General features: G+C 41.2%; 1 protein-coding gene across 1 annotated transcript; it reads left to right on the forward strand.

The window, feature by feature from the left end:
• Positions 1-2669: 2669 nt before the first annotated feature.
• On the forward strand, positions 2670-15528 carry LOC137073692 (uncharacterized). Its single transcript, XM_067442398.1, has 40 exons — positions 2670-2746; positions 2908-3066; positions 3149-3360; positions 3449-3537; positions 3640-3758; positions 3891-4067; positions 4366-4397; positions 4482-4579; positions 4681-4706; positions 6490-6511; positions 7093-7120; positions 7210-7285; positions 7447-7605; positions 7694-7905; positions 7994-8082; positions 8185-8303; positions 8435-8611; positions 8914-8945; positions 9030-9127; positions 9242-9267; positions 9533-9554; positions 10261-10288; positions 10378-10453; positions 10615-10773; positions 10862-11073; positions 11162-11250; positions 11353-11471; positions 11604-11780; positions 12006-12037; positions 12123-12220; positions 12305-12333; positions 12436-12457; positions 12549-12576; positions 12659-12743; positions 12834-12983; positions 13940-14136; positions 14248-14348; positions 14469-14581; positions 15236-15412; positions 15493-15528. Exons 3-40 carry the CDS (start codon positions 3257-3259, stop codon positions 15526-15528), a joined length of 3633 nt encoding a protein of 1210 aa, XP_067298499.1. The 5' UTR covers positions 2670-2746; positions 2908-3066; positions 3149-3256.
• Positions 15529-15597: the final 69 nt, after the last annotated feature.

Raw genomic sequence — 15597 nt, forward strand, 5'->3', positions numbered from 1 at the left:
CCAGCTCTGTGGCAAATAAGGTAAAGAAGCCTTGTACAACTCTGCTCTAGTGTTTATTTTCAGATTGACTGGGAATGTGATGTTAATTCCTCCTCATTACATCATCAGTCTCAGCCAATCAGAGGTGATGTCGTATCCCAAGTGCTGGATGTGATTGGGGAGCTGAGATTGGAGCGCATCACTCCTGACCAATGGAGTGACGTTGCTTTCATCAACATGTTGTTGGGTTCATATCTGAAGCCGTTTTTACCGTTCGTGTCACCATCCCTACTGCAGTGCACTAGCAGCAAAAACCTCAGCTGCCAAACTTACCAGCACATGTAAGAAAAGCGTTTCCTCATCAATAGCTCTAGACTATCGTGAGCTGATAAGATTCTATGTTCAACATTATTTCCAACCCTTTCCCAGTCTGGCAGAGTTCCGGCTTATGAATGAGACGCAAGGAAGAAACATAGTGGAGTTTTTCATCTTGCCCTTCCTCAGAAGAAACGCAACAGGTGAGGTGGAGGTTTGCAGAGGTTTCAGGAAGAATGTCAGCCATGTCGAGGTTCTGGAGATCATGATGTGATTTTACTGTGTGTGTTTGTGTTGTGTATCAGATGCGGGCTGTGTGTCGAGTGCTAACAGCAGCACTGAGTGGCTGCTGAAGAACTTTGGCCCGTTCGCTCAGTTTATGAATCTCACCTATCTGCTGTCCATCAACGCACACTTTGATCCCGTATGTATCTTCACATGTGATATAACCAAAGAACCGAGATGACAAGAAGAGTCAATAACCATCAACATTGTTAGTTTTATCTGTAGGACTTTTCCACTCAATGTTGCCTTCTTGTTCTTCTGTGTGTTTAGTTGGAGACCCTGGTCTATCTGTCTTCAGTGCAGAAGGTTGAACTGATGGTTGTAGATCTACCTGGTCTTCCACAGAAGGAAGTCATCATCAATAGTGTGTTTGATCACCTGCTAGTGTCTCCTGTGGACCGAGGGCTTCCTGATGTCCTTAATAACCTGATCTTAATCTCACAGAGGGTAAATCTTACTCAGATGTTTTCAATGGCTCTGCTTTAAATCATAGTGAGTTGACCGTCCAGATGGCATTTTTAGACATTATGAGTGCGCTCATGATAAAAGGCAAATTCAGTCTAATCTAATGGACCTTATTCAGGGTACATGTCATATTTAATTTTTCTATGAATGAAAATTAGGTTTTGAGGGACAGGCGTACAGTCTAATGCAACATTCAAAATGACTTTTCAAAACAAATCCTGGTGACGAAAGACTCTTGAATCTTCATGTGATGATGGCACTGATACATGTTTGTGTTTCCACAGACCGTAATACAGTGCAGCTCCCTCACACTGATGTAAGTGTACCTGAGCCTCTGCTGTCACGTTATCTCTGGTGTGTCTTGTCCTGAATCTCATCTAATCCTGTTTTTCTTTCTCAGTTTTAAAAGGCTAAATCTGGCTCTACCTTTCCTGCCATCTGACATTATGAATCTGATCTTCCACACAACTGGAGAACTCAAGAAGAATGCAGTGACAGGTGATTCTCAGTCCTTGAGTCTTCATCATCTCTCACTGTTTACTTCACTAGAAGATCAACATGTTTCTCAATATTTCTGCTGGAATAATGATCAAATGTGTGTCTTATTTACAGGATGCTCACTTCCTGAACCTCCAACAGTAAGAGATTGTTTCGGATTCCTTACCTTAAATCTGTCTTTAAAGAAAAACCTCTTCAGGGAGCTGTAATATATATATATTACTTACCAACATTTATTTACATATTGTCTATTATCTTGTTTTCCTGTGTTTGTCCGTTTCAGTGTCCAATCACTCCAATGAATGGTAAGTGCATTTAAACTCTAAGCTTGATTCTGATGTGAACTAATCAGTGCTTCTGATCAAGAATGTTGCGATAAACTGAACCGGCATCATCCACTACCAATCATCCCTAATCACTGAGCCCAGTGTTACTGTGATCTTTGTTCAGACACTTCTATTATATGAGCTACATTAGCAGCTGATGATATATAGTATATAACGGGTGCCCTAACACCATCATGATCTGCTCTTTATTACACCGATCGCGAGTAGCCTACTGGACAAGCACACCGATATTCAAGCACTAAATAATTTTTAACAGGTTAAAGATGATATCAAAATCAATCATTTTCAATTTTCCGAATGGTCAAGCCCAATAGTTTTCAACACTAGTAGATGTTTGGCAAAGAATTGGAAAACTAGATTTATTCAGCACTGTATGTTGTTCAGAGGGACTTATTGACCAAACAGTGTTGAACTAGACTGGAGACTCAAAGTCACTCACCATCATCCACTGCTGTAACCATGTGGCCAAGAGGAAGAGACACTGATCAAATCTTCCAACAAGTCTGAACCAGTGTTGTTTTGGTCAAGTTTGTCAAGTTCAAGTCGATAATTTTATTACGTTTTCTTAACTTTCTTGAAAGTTTCATTGTAAATTGCGAGTGTTGTATTGAGTTATAAATGAAATCCAGTGGCACTAATCAATGTTTTCTGATGACTTTAACAGCTACCAGTGCTTGTTCAGGAGTCAACAGGTATGAGCATATACTCTTTTCTCCACATTGACACTGTGAACTCATCTATGAGAGAGGAAGTGCTCATGAAATTCTGATGTCTTCCACAGTAATGAGACTCTCCTGTCCACTGGTCTCGTGAGCGCCCCCTGTAGTATCGACCTGCAGCAGTACGCTTGCTCTTCGGTAAGAAGATGACAAGCAGGAAACTCTATTAAAATGAGCTGATACTGATGATTGTCTGGGAATCTACGTCCCTCCAGAGAGCAAATGTGCAGCAGTTTCTGGAATCACCATGATATTATCTGAACGGCCATGTCCACTGATGAAATCTTTTGTGTTTGTAGCTCACAGGCTTCACTGCTGAAAACCTGACTGGACTTCTGAAGTGTCAACTATCCAGCAACAGCACTTACTCCAAGGAGATCTGGAAGTTGCTTTTCATCAAAACAAACAATGTTCTCGATGGAGCCCTCAGCATCTTTTCCAACTCTGTGGCAAATAAGGTAAAGAAGCCTTGTACAACTCTGTGTTTATTTTCAGATTGACTGGGAATGTAATGTTAATTCCTCCTCCTTACATCATCAGTCTCAGCCAATCAGAGGTGATGTCGTGTCCCAAGTGCTGGATATCATTGGGGAGCTGAGATTGGAGCGCATCACTCCTGACCAATGGAGTGACGTTGCTTTCATCAACATGTTGTTGGGTTCATATCTGAAGCCGTTTTTACCGTTCGTGTCACCATCCCTACTGCAGTGCACTAGCAGCAAAAACCTCAGCTGCCAAACTTACCAGCACATGTAAGAAAAGCGTTTCCTCAGCAATAGCTCTAGACTATCGTGAGCTGATAAGATTCTATGTTCAACATTATTTCCAACCCTTTCCCAGTCTGGCAGAGTTCCGGCTTATGAATGAGACGCAAGGAAGAAACATAGTGGAGTTTTTCATCTTGCCCTTCCTCAGAAGAAACGCAACAGGTGAGGTGGAGGTTTGCAGAGGTTTCAGGAAGAATGTCAGCCATGTCGAGGTTCTGGAGATCATGATGTGATTTTACTGTGTGTGTTTGTGTTGTGTATCAGATGCGGGCTGTGTGTTGAGTGCTAACAGCAGCACTGAGTGGCTGCTGAAGAACTTTGGCCCGTTCACTCAGTTTATGAATCTCACCTATCTGCTGTCCATCAACGCACACTTTGATCCCGTATGTATCTTCACATGTGATATAACCAAAGAACCGAGATGACAAGAAGAGTCAATAACCATCAACATTGTTAGTTTTATCTGTAGGACTTTTCCACTCAATGTTGCCTTCTTGTTCTTCTGTGTTGTTTAGTTGGAGACCCTGGTCTATCAGTCTTCAGTGCAGAAGGTTGAACTGATGGTTGTAGATCTACCTGGTCTTCCACAGAAGGAAGTCATCATCAATAGTGTGTTTGATCACCTGCTAGTGTCTCCTGTGGACCGAGGGCTTCCTGATGTCCTTAATAACCTGATCTTAATCTCACAGAGGGTAAATCTTACTCAGATGTTTTCAATGGCTCTGCTTTAATGCTTAGTGCGATACCCATCTACAATTTATAATTTTGGAATTATGATATGAGGCAAATTCAGTGAAAATTTTCATCTAATGGACCTTATTCAGGGTACATGCCATGTTTAATTTTTCTATAAATGAAAACAAGGTTTTGAGGGACAGGCGTACAGTCTAATGCAACATTCAAAATGACTTTTCAAAACAAATCCTGGTGACGAAAGACTCTTGAATCTTCATGTGATGATGGCACTGATACATATTTGTGTTTCCACAGACCGTAATACAGTGCAGTTCCCTCACACTGATGTAAGTGTACCTGAGCCTCTGCTGTCACGTTATCTCTGGTGTCTCTTGTCCTGAATCTCATCTATTCCTGTGTTTCTTTCTCAGTTTTAAAAGGCTGATTCAGGCTCTACCTTTCCTGCCATCAGACATGCAGACTCTGGTCTTCCACACAACTGGAGAACTCAAGAAGAATGCAGTGACAGGTGAGTCTTCATCATTTCTCACTGTTTACTTCACAAGAAGATTAACATGTTTTTTCAGTATTTCTGCTGGAATAATGATCAAATGTGTGTCTTATTTCCAGGATGCTCACTTCCTGAACCTCCAACAGTAAGAGATTGTTTAACAGTTTTCCTTCTCTATCTTGTTCAGTCCTACAGGATTCCTCACAAAGCAAATTACAAGAGCGGAACAAAAACAATTTTTCAAATATGCCAAATTTATTTCACAACTTGATTAGGAAGCAAGCTAGAGAGGAGGGGATGAAATTCAGAGAAGAAAATGTTAATTCACTTGTTTAAATGCTTAAGTTCATTGGTTTAAGGGTTTGGGGTTGTAAGATGCTTGTGGAAGAGGTTTCTCTTGATCTGCTTCTCTGAAGATGTGTTTGTCTCAGCAGTTTGGGGGAAAGTTGGCAACTCATACCACCAGCGAGGAACAGACAGGGTGAAAGTTTTAGCCAGTGACTTTTTAACCTTGTTGCAAAGGAACAACAAGGTGTTGCTCATTAAGTGACTTAAGCTGGCAGGGAGTAGTGCACATTTTTAGGAGTGAATTGAGATAGGGAGGTACTGTTCCAGTGACAGTTATGGAAGCCATCGTCAAATCCCTAATTTAGATTCTGGCCCCAACTGGATTGAGTTCAGAAGGGGAGTGACGTGGGTTATCTAAGACTGGTTGGAAAAATAGATGCGCTACCGTGTTCTGTATGATCTGCTGAGGCTTAGTTGTACTGGGTGGAAGGCCTAAAAATAAAGAAGTGCACTAGTCCTGTCTTAAAATGCAAATGCTTGGACAAGAACTTATGCTGCATACTCTGACAGGAAGGGTCTGATTTTCCTGAAGTGTTAAAGCACACACTTGCAAGACAGGACCATTGTTGAAATAAAATAGAGGTGGAAAAGCTCCGTTGATCTTCAAACTCAGCCCTTGCTTGCTGACCTGTTTGGCATTAGTGTTGTGCACAGTGATGCTGTATTCAACTGATGGGTTTACAGAAGTTATAAGAAGTTCTGGGCTGTAGATGATGCTCCTTCATTCAGCCAGAAAAGTCTGAAAGGCAGAGAGAGATACAAGCTGTGACTGTGGGATCATCAGGTTGAATTAGCAGGTAGAGCTGCGCATCATCTGCATAGCTGTGGTGGGAGAAGCCATGTTCCTTTATGATCACTCCCAGTGAAGTTGTGTAAATGGTAAAAAGAAGAGGTCTGAGAACACTGAACCTTTAGGCACCCCAGTGATTGGCTGATGTGCCTCAGACACCCCTCCTCTCCAAGAAACCTTGAAAGATCTGCCTGTGATGTAAGACTGAAGCCACTCAAGTATCCTACATGTGATGCCCAAATCAGAAAGAGTAGACAGAGGAGGATCTGGTGGTTTACAGTGTCAAATGCACTAGACACATATAGTAGATTAAGGACAGATGACTTGGAGTTTGCCCTTGCCCGCCAAAGAGTTTCAGCAATGGTCTGCTGGACGGGCTTTGTGGAGTGCTCGTTTTTGAAGCCAGACTGATTGTGGTCGAGTATGGCGTTCTGTGAGAGAAAGGCAGATAGCTGATTGATCTCTTTTTGAGAGTTGTTGACAGGAAAGAAAGAAGTGAGACTGATCTGTAGTTTTCAACTGCTGTGGGAATGACTGTTGGCTTTTCTTTAGCAGTGTGGTCACCCGAGCTTGCTTAAATGCTGTGAGAAATGTATTTGTAGTGAGGGATGTATTGTTGATGATGCTGGTGAAATCTCCTTTAGAAGATGGAAAGCAACCGGGTCTAAGGAATAGGTTGAAGGAAGATTCACTCTTTAAAACTTTTTCATGAAACACTAAATATACAGTGCTGTAAAAACCTTTTACATTTTGTCTTATATTTGAATCCCTCTTTTTTCATCTGTTTCAGTGCCTGATCACTCCTGTGAATGGTGAGTGCATTTGAACACCTCTCTTGTTTCTGATGTGAACTAATTAGTGTGTCTAATCAAGAGTGAATGAATGTTGCGATAATGTGAATTGGCATTCTTCCACTAGCCATCATCCGTAAGCACTGATCCCAGCGTTCCTCTGATTTCCTCCCTATCGGTTGTGCTGCATTGATAGCTGTTGTCCGTAATGATCTATTGGGCAGTCCTAGAGCACAGCCTGATCAGTAATAGTAAGAACACTAACCAATACAACAGATGCCCTCATATCTTCAACACTTGGCTCCATCTGACACTAATTGTGCGTAGCCTGTTGGACAAGAAAAAGAAAATTTGGTCAGAATTAAACCATTTGCTCAGCATTACATGTTATTCAAAGGGGCTTTTTGACTGAAAAGTGCTGATGGACATAAAGTAACTCCCTGGCCGTCACCTACTATTGGAACCAGCAGTGTATCTATTTTCCCAAGGTCAACCATATGTTCCTATGTTAGATAAGCCCCATTACCAACCTTAACCCTGGGAACATAGAAAACGTTGTTATTTGTTATGCACTAATCAATGTTTTCTGATGACTTTAACAGCTACCAGTGCTTGTTCAGGAGTCAACAGGTATGAGCATATACTCTTTTCTCCACATTGACATTGTGAACTCATCTATGAGAGAGGAAGTGCTCATGAAATTCTGATGTCTTCCACAGTAATGAGACTCTCCTGTCCACTGGTCTCGTGAGCGCCCCCTGTAGTATCGACCTGCAGCAGTACGCTTGCTCTTCGGTAAGAAGATGACAAGCAGGAAACTCTATTAAAATGAGCTGATACTGATGATTGTCTGGGAATCTACGTCCCTCCAGAGAGCAAATGTGCAGCAGTTTCTGGAATCACCATGATATTATCTGAACGGCCATGTCCACTGATGAAATCTTTTGTGTTTGTAGCTCACAGGCTTCACTGCTGAAAACCTGACTGGACTTCTGAAGTGTCAACTATCCAGCAACAGCACTTACTCCAAGGAGATCTGGAAGTTGCTTTTCATCAAAACAAACAATGTTCTCGATGGAGCCCTCAGCATCTTTTCCAGCTCTGTGGCAAATAAGGTAAAGAAGCCTTGTACAACTCTGCTCTAGTGTTTATTTTCAGATTGACTGGGAATGTGATGTTAATTCCTCCTCATTACATCAACAGTCTCAGCCAATCAGAGGTGATGTCGTGTCCCAAGTGCTGGATGTGATTGCGGAGCTGAGATTGGAGCGCATCACTCCTGACCAATGGAGTGACGTTGCTTTCATCAACATGTTGTTGGGTTCATATCTGAAGCCGTTTTTACCGTTCGTGTCACCATCCCTACTGCAGTGCACTAGCAGCAAAAACCTCAGCTGCCAAACTTACCAGCACATGTAAGAAAAGCGTTTCCTCAGCAATAGCTCTAGACTATCGTGAGCTGATAAGATTATATGTTCAACATTATTTCCAACCCTTTCCCAGTCTGGCAGAGTTCCGGCTTATGAATGAGATGCAAGGAAGAAACATAGTGGAGTTTTTCATCTTTCCCTTCCTCAGAAGAAACGCAACAGGTGAGGTGGAGGTTTGCAGAGGTTTCAGGAAGAATGTCAGCCATGTCGAGGTTCTGGAGATCATGATGTGATTTTACTGTGTGTGTTTGTGTTGTGTATCAGATGCGGGCTGTGTGTCGAGTGCTAACAGCAGCACTGAGTGGCTGCTGAAGAACTTTGGCCCGTTCGCTCAGTTTATGAATCTCACCTATCTGCTGTCCATCAACGCACACTTTGATCCCGTATGTATCTTCACATGTGATATAACCAAAGAACCGAGATGACAAGAAGAGTCAATAACCATCAACATTGTTAGTTTTATCTGTAGGACTTTTCCACTCAATGTTGCCTTCTTGTTCTTCTGTGTGTTTAGTTGGAGACCCTGGTCTATCTGTCTTCAGTGCAGAAGGTTGAACTGATGGTTGTAGATCTACCTGGTCTTCCACAGAAGGAAGTCATCATCAATAGTGTGTTTGATCACCTGCTAGTGTCTCCTGTGGATCGAGGGCTTCCTGATGTCCTTAATAACCTGATCTTAATCTCACAGAGGGTAAATCTTACTCAGATGTTTTCAATGGCTCTGCTTTAAATCATAGTGAGTTGACCGTCCAGATGGCATTTTTAGACATTATGAGTGCGCTCATGATAAAAGGCAAATTCAGTCTAATCTAATGGACCTTATTCAGGGTACATGTCATATTTAATTTTTCTATGAATGAAAATTAGGTTTTGAGGGACAGGCGTACAGTCTAATGCAACATTCAAAATGACTTTTCAAAACAAATCCTGGTGACGAAAGACTCTTGAATCTTCATGTGATGATGGCACTGATACATGTTTGTGTTTCCACAGACCGTAATACAGTGCAGCACCCTCACACTGATGTAAGTGTACCTGAGCCTCTGCTGTCACGTTATCTCTGGTGTCTCTTGTCCTGAATCTCATCTAATCCTGTTTTTCTTTCTCAGTTTTAAAAGACTAAATCTGGCTCTACCTTTCCTGCCATCTGACATTATGAATCTGGTCTTCCACACAACTGGAGAACTCAAGAAGAATGCAGTGACAGGTGATTCTCAGTCCTTGAGTCTTCATCATCTCTCACTGTTTACTTCACTAGAAGATCAACATGTTTCTCAATATTTCTGCTGGAATAATGATCAAATGTGTGTCTTATTTACAGGATGCTCACTTCCTGAACCTCCAACAGTAAGAGATTGTTTTGGATTCCTTGCCTTAAATCTGTCTTTAAAGTAAAACCTCTTCAGGGAGCTGTAATATATATATACATATATATATATATATATATATATATATATATATATATATATATATATATATATATATATATATATATATATATATATATATATATATATATATATATATATATATATATATATATATATATTACTTACCCACATTTATTTACATATTGTCTATTATCTTGTTTTCTTGTGTTTGTCCGTTTCAGTGTCCAATCACTCCAATGAATGGTAAGTGCATTTAAACTCTAAGCTTGATTCTGATGTGAACTAATCAGTGCTTCTGATCAAAAATGTTGCGATAAACTGAACCGGCATCATCCACTACCAATCATCCCTAATCACTGAGCCCAGTGTTACTGTGATCTTTGTTCAGACACTTCTATTATATGAGCTACATTAGCAGCTGATGATATATAGTATATAACGGGTGTCCTAACACCATCATGATCTGCTCTTTATTACACCGATCGCGAGTAGCCTACTGGACAAGCACACCGAAATACAAGCACTAAATAATTTTTAACAGGTTAAAGATGATATCAAAATCAATCATTTTCAATTTTCCGAATGGTCAAGCCCAATAGTTTTCAACACTAGTAGATGTTTGGCAAGGAATTGGAAAACTAGATTTATTCAGCACTGTATGTTGTTCAGAGGGACTTATTGACCAAACAGTGTTGAACTAGACTGGAGACTCAAAGTCACTCACCATCATCCACTGCTGTAACCATGTGGCCAAGAGGAAGAGACACTGATCAAATCTTCCAACAAGTCTGAACCAGTGTTGTTTTGGTCAAGTTTGTCAAGTTCAAGTTGATAATTGGATTACTTTTTCTTAACTTTATTGAAAGTTTCATTGTAACTTGCGAGTGTTGTATTGAGTTATAAATGAAATCCAGTGGCACTAATCAATGTTTTCTGATGACTTTAACAGCTACCAGTGCTTGTTCAGGAGTCAACAGGTATGAGCATATACTCTTTTCTCCACATTGACACTGTGAACTCATCTATGAGAGAGGAAGTGCTCACGAAATTCTGATGTCTTCCACAGTAATGAGACTCTCCTGTCCACTGGTCTCGTGAGCGCCCCCTGTAGTATCGACCTGCAGCAGTACGCTTGCTCTTCGGTAAGAAGATGACAAGCAGGAAACTCTATTAAAATGAGCTGAAACTGATGATTGTCTGGGAATCTACGTCCCTCCAGAGAGCAAATGTGCAGCAGTTTCTGGAATCACCATGATATTATCTGAACGGCCATGTCCACTGATGAAATCTTTTGTGTTTGTAGCTCACAGGCTTCACTGCTGAAAACCTGACTGGACTTCTGAAGTGTCAACTATCCAGCAACAGCACTTACTCCAAGGAGATCTGGAAGTTGCTTTTCATCAAAACAAACAATGTTCTCGATGGAGCCCTCAGCATCTTTTCCAGCTCTGTGGCAAATAAGGTAAAGAAGCCTTGTACATCTCTGCTCTAGTGTTTATTTTCAGATTGACTGGGAATGTAATGTTAATTCCTCCTCCTTATATCATCAGTCTCAGCCAATCAGAGGTGATGTCGTATCCCAAGTGCTGGATGTGATTGGGGAGCTGAGATTGGAGCGCATCACTCCTGACCAATGGAGTGACGTTGCTTTCATCAACATGTTGTTGGGTTCATATCTGAAGCCGTTTTTACCATTCGTGTCACCATCCCTACTGCAGTGCACTAGCAGCAAAAACCTCAGCTGCCAAACTTACCAGCACATGTAAGAAAAGCGTTTCCTCATCAATAGCTCTAGACTATCGTGAGCTGATAAGATTCTATGTTCAACATTATTTCCAACCCTTTCCCAGTCTGGCAGAGTTCCGGCTTATGAATGAGACGCAAGGAAGAAACATAGTGGAGTTTTTCATCTTGCCCTTCCTCAGAAGAAACGCAACAGGTGAGGTGGAGGTTTGCAGAGGTTTCAGGAAGAATGTCAGGCATGTCGAGGTTCTGGAGATCATGATGTGATTTTACTGTGTGTGTTTGTGTTGTGTATCAGATGCGGGCTGTGTGTCGAGTGCTAACAGCAGCACTGAGTGGCTGCTGAAGAACTTTGGCCCGTTCGCTCAGTTTATGAATCTCACCTATCTGCTGTCCATCAACGCACACTTTGATCCCGTATGTATCTTCACATGTGATATAACCAAAGAACCGAGATGACAAGAAGAGTCAATAACCATCAACATTGTTAGTTTTATCTGTAGGACTTTTCCACTCAATGTTGCCTTCTTGTTCTTCTGTGTTGTTTAGTTTGAGACCCTGGTCTATCTGTCTTCAGTGCAGAAGGTTGAACTGATGGTTGTAGATCTACCTGGTCTTCCACAGAAGGAAGTCATCATCAATAGTGTGTTTGATCACCTGCTAGGGTCTCCTGTGGATCGAGGGCTTCCTGATGTTCTTGAGCTTCTGTATGTTTCCTCCACAAAGGTAAGTGTTTCAGAGCTAATGCTGGAAGTCTTTTTCTAGAACCATACAGTAAGACGTAAAACACTTTTCTGTAATTTATCCCATTGAATGTACATAGTTCTTCTTTCCTGTTATGCAATCAAGCTTGCGTTATATTTTGTGTTGTTGCTGCTTGTATCTATATTTATCTAATTGGAAATAAAGCTAAAGAGTTTAATTTCTATGTATATTGGTTTTCTTTTCTAGAGTCCACTCAGCTGTCAAACCAATCAGATAATGTAAGTCTTTGTTCATTATTAACCAAGAGACAGAGACATCAATGTAAGGATCTTCTTGACTGCTTATTTTTTTGTTGTAAATCAGCTTCACGCGACTTGACCGCATCCTGAGATCAGCGGCGGGTTATTTGGAGCCTGTCATCTGGGCTAGCTTTCATAACCTCAGGCTCACAGCACCTGCAGGTCAGCGCAGTGCAATCTGTGTTTTTTCAAAGCAATTTTGTCTGTTTCCTAAAATCCTTAATGCTTTTTCTGACTTTCTCACAGGTTGCTCTCTACTCCCAGTTGTGGTTGAGGTATGTATGTTATCATGTCTGTTTTTTGTTTGTTTAAAGCCTCATAAAAAAGTAGCATTTTGTTCTGTAAATTTCACACAGTATTTGTCTTTTCCTCCACAGTGTCCTTTAACTCCATACAACGGTACTCAGCGTTTCCTTTTCACTATCACTATATGATCATTTGTGAGCTTGCAATAATGTCTGACGTTTTCCTCTGTTTGTGTGTATTTCAGAGACTCAAGCGTGCAGTGGAGTGGACAGGTAGAGTGAAGTTTTAATAACTGGTTTATTTTTCTGTGTTTTCCCTCTTGACTCAGACTAATTGTGTCCTGTCTGTCCTCAGTTCTGCATTACAGCAATTCCTGAAAAACGGAAATGCTTCAAAGAGTCTTTGTGCCTTCAGTATCGCAGAATATGCGTGTACCCCGGTAATCCGATATGCGTGTCTATCTCAGAATGCTCCTCTCTGATCAGACATGAGATGGTTGTGTCAACAGTTGTGCTTGTATGTGCTTCAGGTGCTGAATGTCAGCGTGGAGCAGCTGGTGTCTGTGCTGGACTGTCACCTGTCCTCTGATGTTGTTATCAGCTCACCTGACAGCTGGAAGCTCTTCCTGATCAGAGTCTCACACCGTCTGGACACCGCCCTCATCACGCTCTCCAACAGGGTACGAGGCAGCTGCTGATTCACAATCACATGGCCTGCAAAACACTACTTTAATGACATTTCATCTGAGGACAAAGGACACAAATTCATTACTTGAGTAAAAGTAAAAATAGTACTGGTCAAATATTACTCCGTTACAAGTGAAAGTTGTACTTTCTGTATGTTTTACTTAAGTAAAAGTACAGAAGTATTTATTTTGAAAAGAACTTCAGTATCAAAAGTACATTTCTTTTCTTTCTTTTTTTGTCAATGCATAATTTTTTATCATAGTTGTATAAATGCACCTTATGCCATCATGGTTTAAGCCAGTCAGTGACGCTCCATCTGACACACTAGCAGACGACTAACTTAAACTCATTTAAATACTTGTAGAAAAGTTACAAAGCTGCTGTCACTTTAAGGCTGAATGCACGGATCCAATACACTGATACACATCTGATATTCTCACACTGTTCACCTTCACTGAAGACAGAATCAACTTTGTTTATGTGAATCCTCCACTAAATGAGCATTTGGACATCCGTCTTCTTCCATTTTGCTCTAAACTATAAATCAGTGTTTAATAAATGCTGTGAAATCATTGAACTTCACGAGACTCTACAAGAGTGATTCCTGAAAGGCTTTCTGCAAAAACCCAAACACCTTTAAAAGAAGAAAAAAATCATCACTGACTTTCAAAGCGGCGACAGAAACGACTTTCGACTTCGAGGACCTTGATAGAAATGTAGTGGAGTAAAGAGGACGATATTTGTCTTTCAGATGGAGTGAAGTTAAAGTCAGAAGTTTGCAGAAAAAAATAATACTCAAGTAAAGCACAGATACTCAAAAAGTGTACTTAAGTACAGGACTCGAGTAAATTTACTTATTTAAGGTCCACCTCTGCATTCTATAAAGCATTGCACCTTATTTACAGTATTTGGCATTCAATGTGAACTCTGCATTATTCTCTCTGTTTAGTCCGTGTGGTGGAGCGGAAGCTCTGGCTCCGTTGTTCTGGATGTTTTGCGAGAGCTACGTCTGGACAGACTCCCTAATGATGGAACCGTTGCACTGTGGCTTGGCGAGCGTCTCCGACCATTCCTGCCATTCGCTTCGAAGACGTTCTTGCAGTGTCTGAGCAGCAAGAACTTCAGCTGCCAGAACTTCCAGACAGTGTAAATGCCCCAGATATTCCTCACAATACTCCCTGTTTATGATTAGCTCAGACTGTGTCTAAGTGTCATCTTATTGAAATTTGTGTGTGTGTGTGTGTGTTTGTGATGAAGGGTTGAGGCGTTCAATGCAGGATTCCTCCATATGAATGACCTTCAGCGACAAATTACAGCAACTAACTTAATCGTACCATTCCTCTTGAGACAGCCAGCAGGTACTGAAGAGACGCTGTTCTCCTTCATGTTTCATTCATCTGTCCTGGCTCAATAATGATGTTCTGCAGGGATTTGATGAGTTTGAGTTTGTGTGTGTGTGTGTGTGTGTGTTTGCTCAGGTGCGGCGTGTGTGTCCAACAACAGCTCTCAGTGGCTCAGCCGTAACTTCGGCCAGTTTTCTGCTGTCGTCCCTCTGAATCAGCTGATCTCACTCAACACACAGTTCAACCCGGTACAGGCAATGTCAAAGAGTTTTCCCTTACGACATCTAAATGCCGCTAAAACAAGAGAAGCAAAACTGAGTAATATATTGAGATTTTCTTGTTTTAAGCATAAATTTAACACAATTGAGCTTTTTTAGGTTTATGTTAATGAATGGAAGGATCATCAGTTCCTTTCTTTCGTATTGTGGCGTACTTCTGAATTTAACGGATTATTGAAAAAGAACAAATGTAGAGCAGGTTTTTGCTGATTGGATGTTGAGATGTGGGTGTGGCACTCAACAGTGTATGCAGATGAGCTTGCAGGGGCGGGACTTAACACACTAAATGATTAGAGAATCCTGCATATGTCACAAGAGGGAAGACTATCTGGAATATCCACTTACGACATTTAATTAAACATTGTGAAGTCAGAACATAACAGAACAAGAAACATATGCACAACATGATCTATAGCATGCATTTGGAAAAATAAATGATACTTCATGCTACATTTAACAAAAGAACAAAACCCTTGCCAGTGGAGTAAATAACATTATTTAGGATTCTCTCAGGCAAGACATGGTATCAGTTTTGCTTCTCAAAGCACACAGATGTTATGATGAAAAGCAAGACTTTTTGAACCATTTTAACTTGTATTTCTTCTCTCTCTTCTCTGTTTCTAGCTGAGCATCCTGCTCTCACTCTCTCCAGAGCAGTTGGTTGGGCTGATGGTTGATGATATTCCTGGTCTTCCAGACAAACCTCTCGTCATCAATGCGGTGTTTGATCACCTGATCGCATCTCCACAGGAGGGGAGGATCGTCCCCACTCTTAACTTCCTCGTTGAGTCATCAAAGACGGTAAAGGGGTTTTGCAGCACACTTTTACATCTCTTTCTCATTGCTGTCCATCCATTAACATCTGGACATGTTTCTTTCAGAGAAATATCTCCTGTCCGTCGTACCAAATCATGTGAGTGTGTTGTCACGTGCTGCGTGTGTTTCCAGTGTTGAATCTCACGCTCTCTCACTCACACGTCTGTCTG

The sequence above is a fragment of the Pseudorasbora parva genome, chromosome 4 (genome assembly GCF_024679245.1).
Source record: "Pseudorasbora parva isolate DD20220531a chromosome 4, ASM2467924v1, whole genome shotgun sequence".
In the NCBI taxonomy this organism is placed as follows: Eukaryota; Metazoa; Chordata; class Actinopteri; order Cypriniformes; family Gobionidae; genus Pseudorasbora; species Pseudorasbora parva.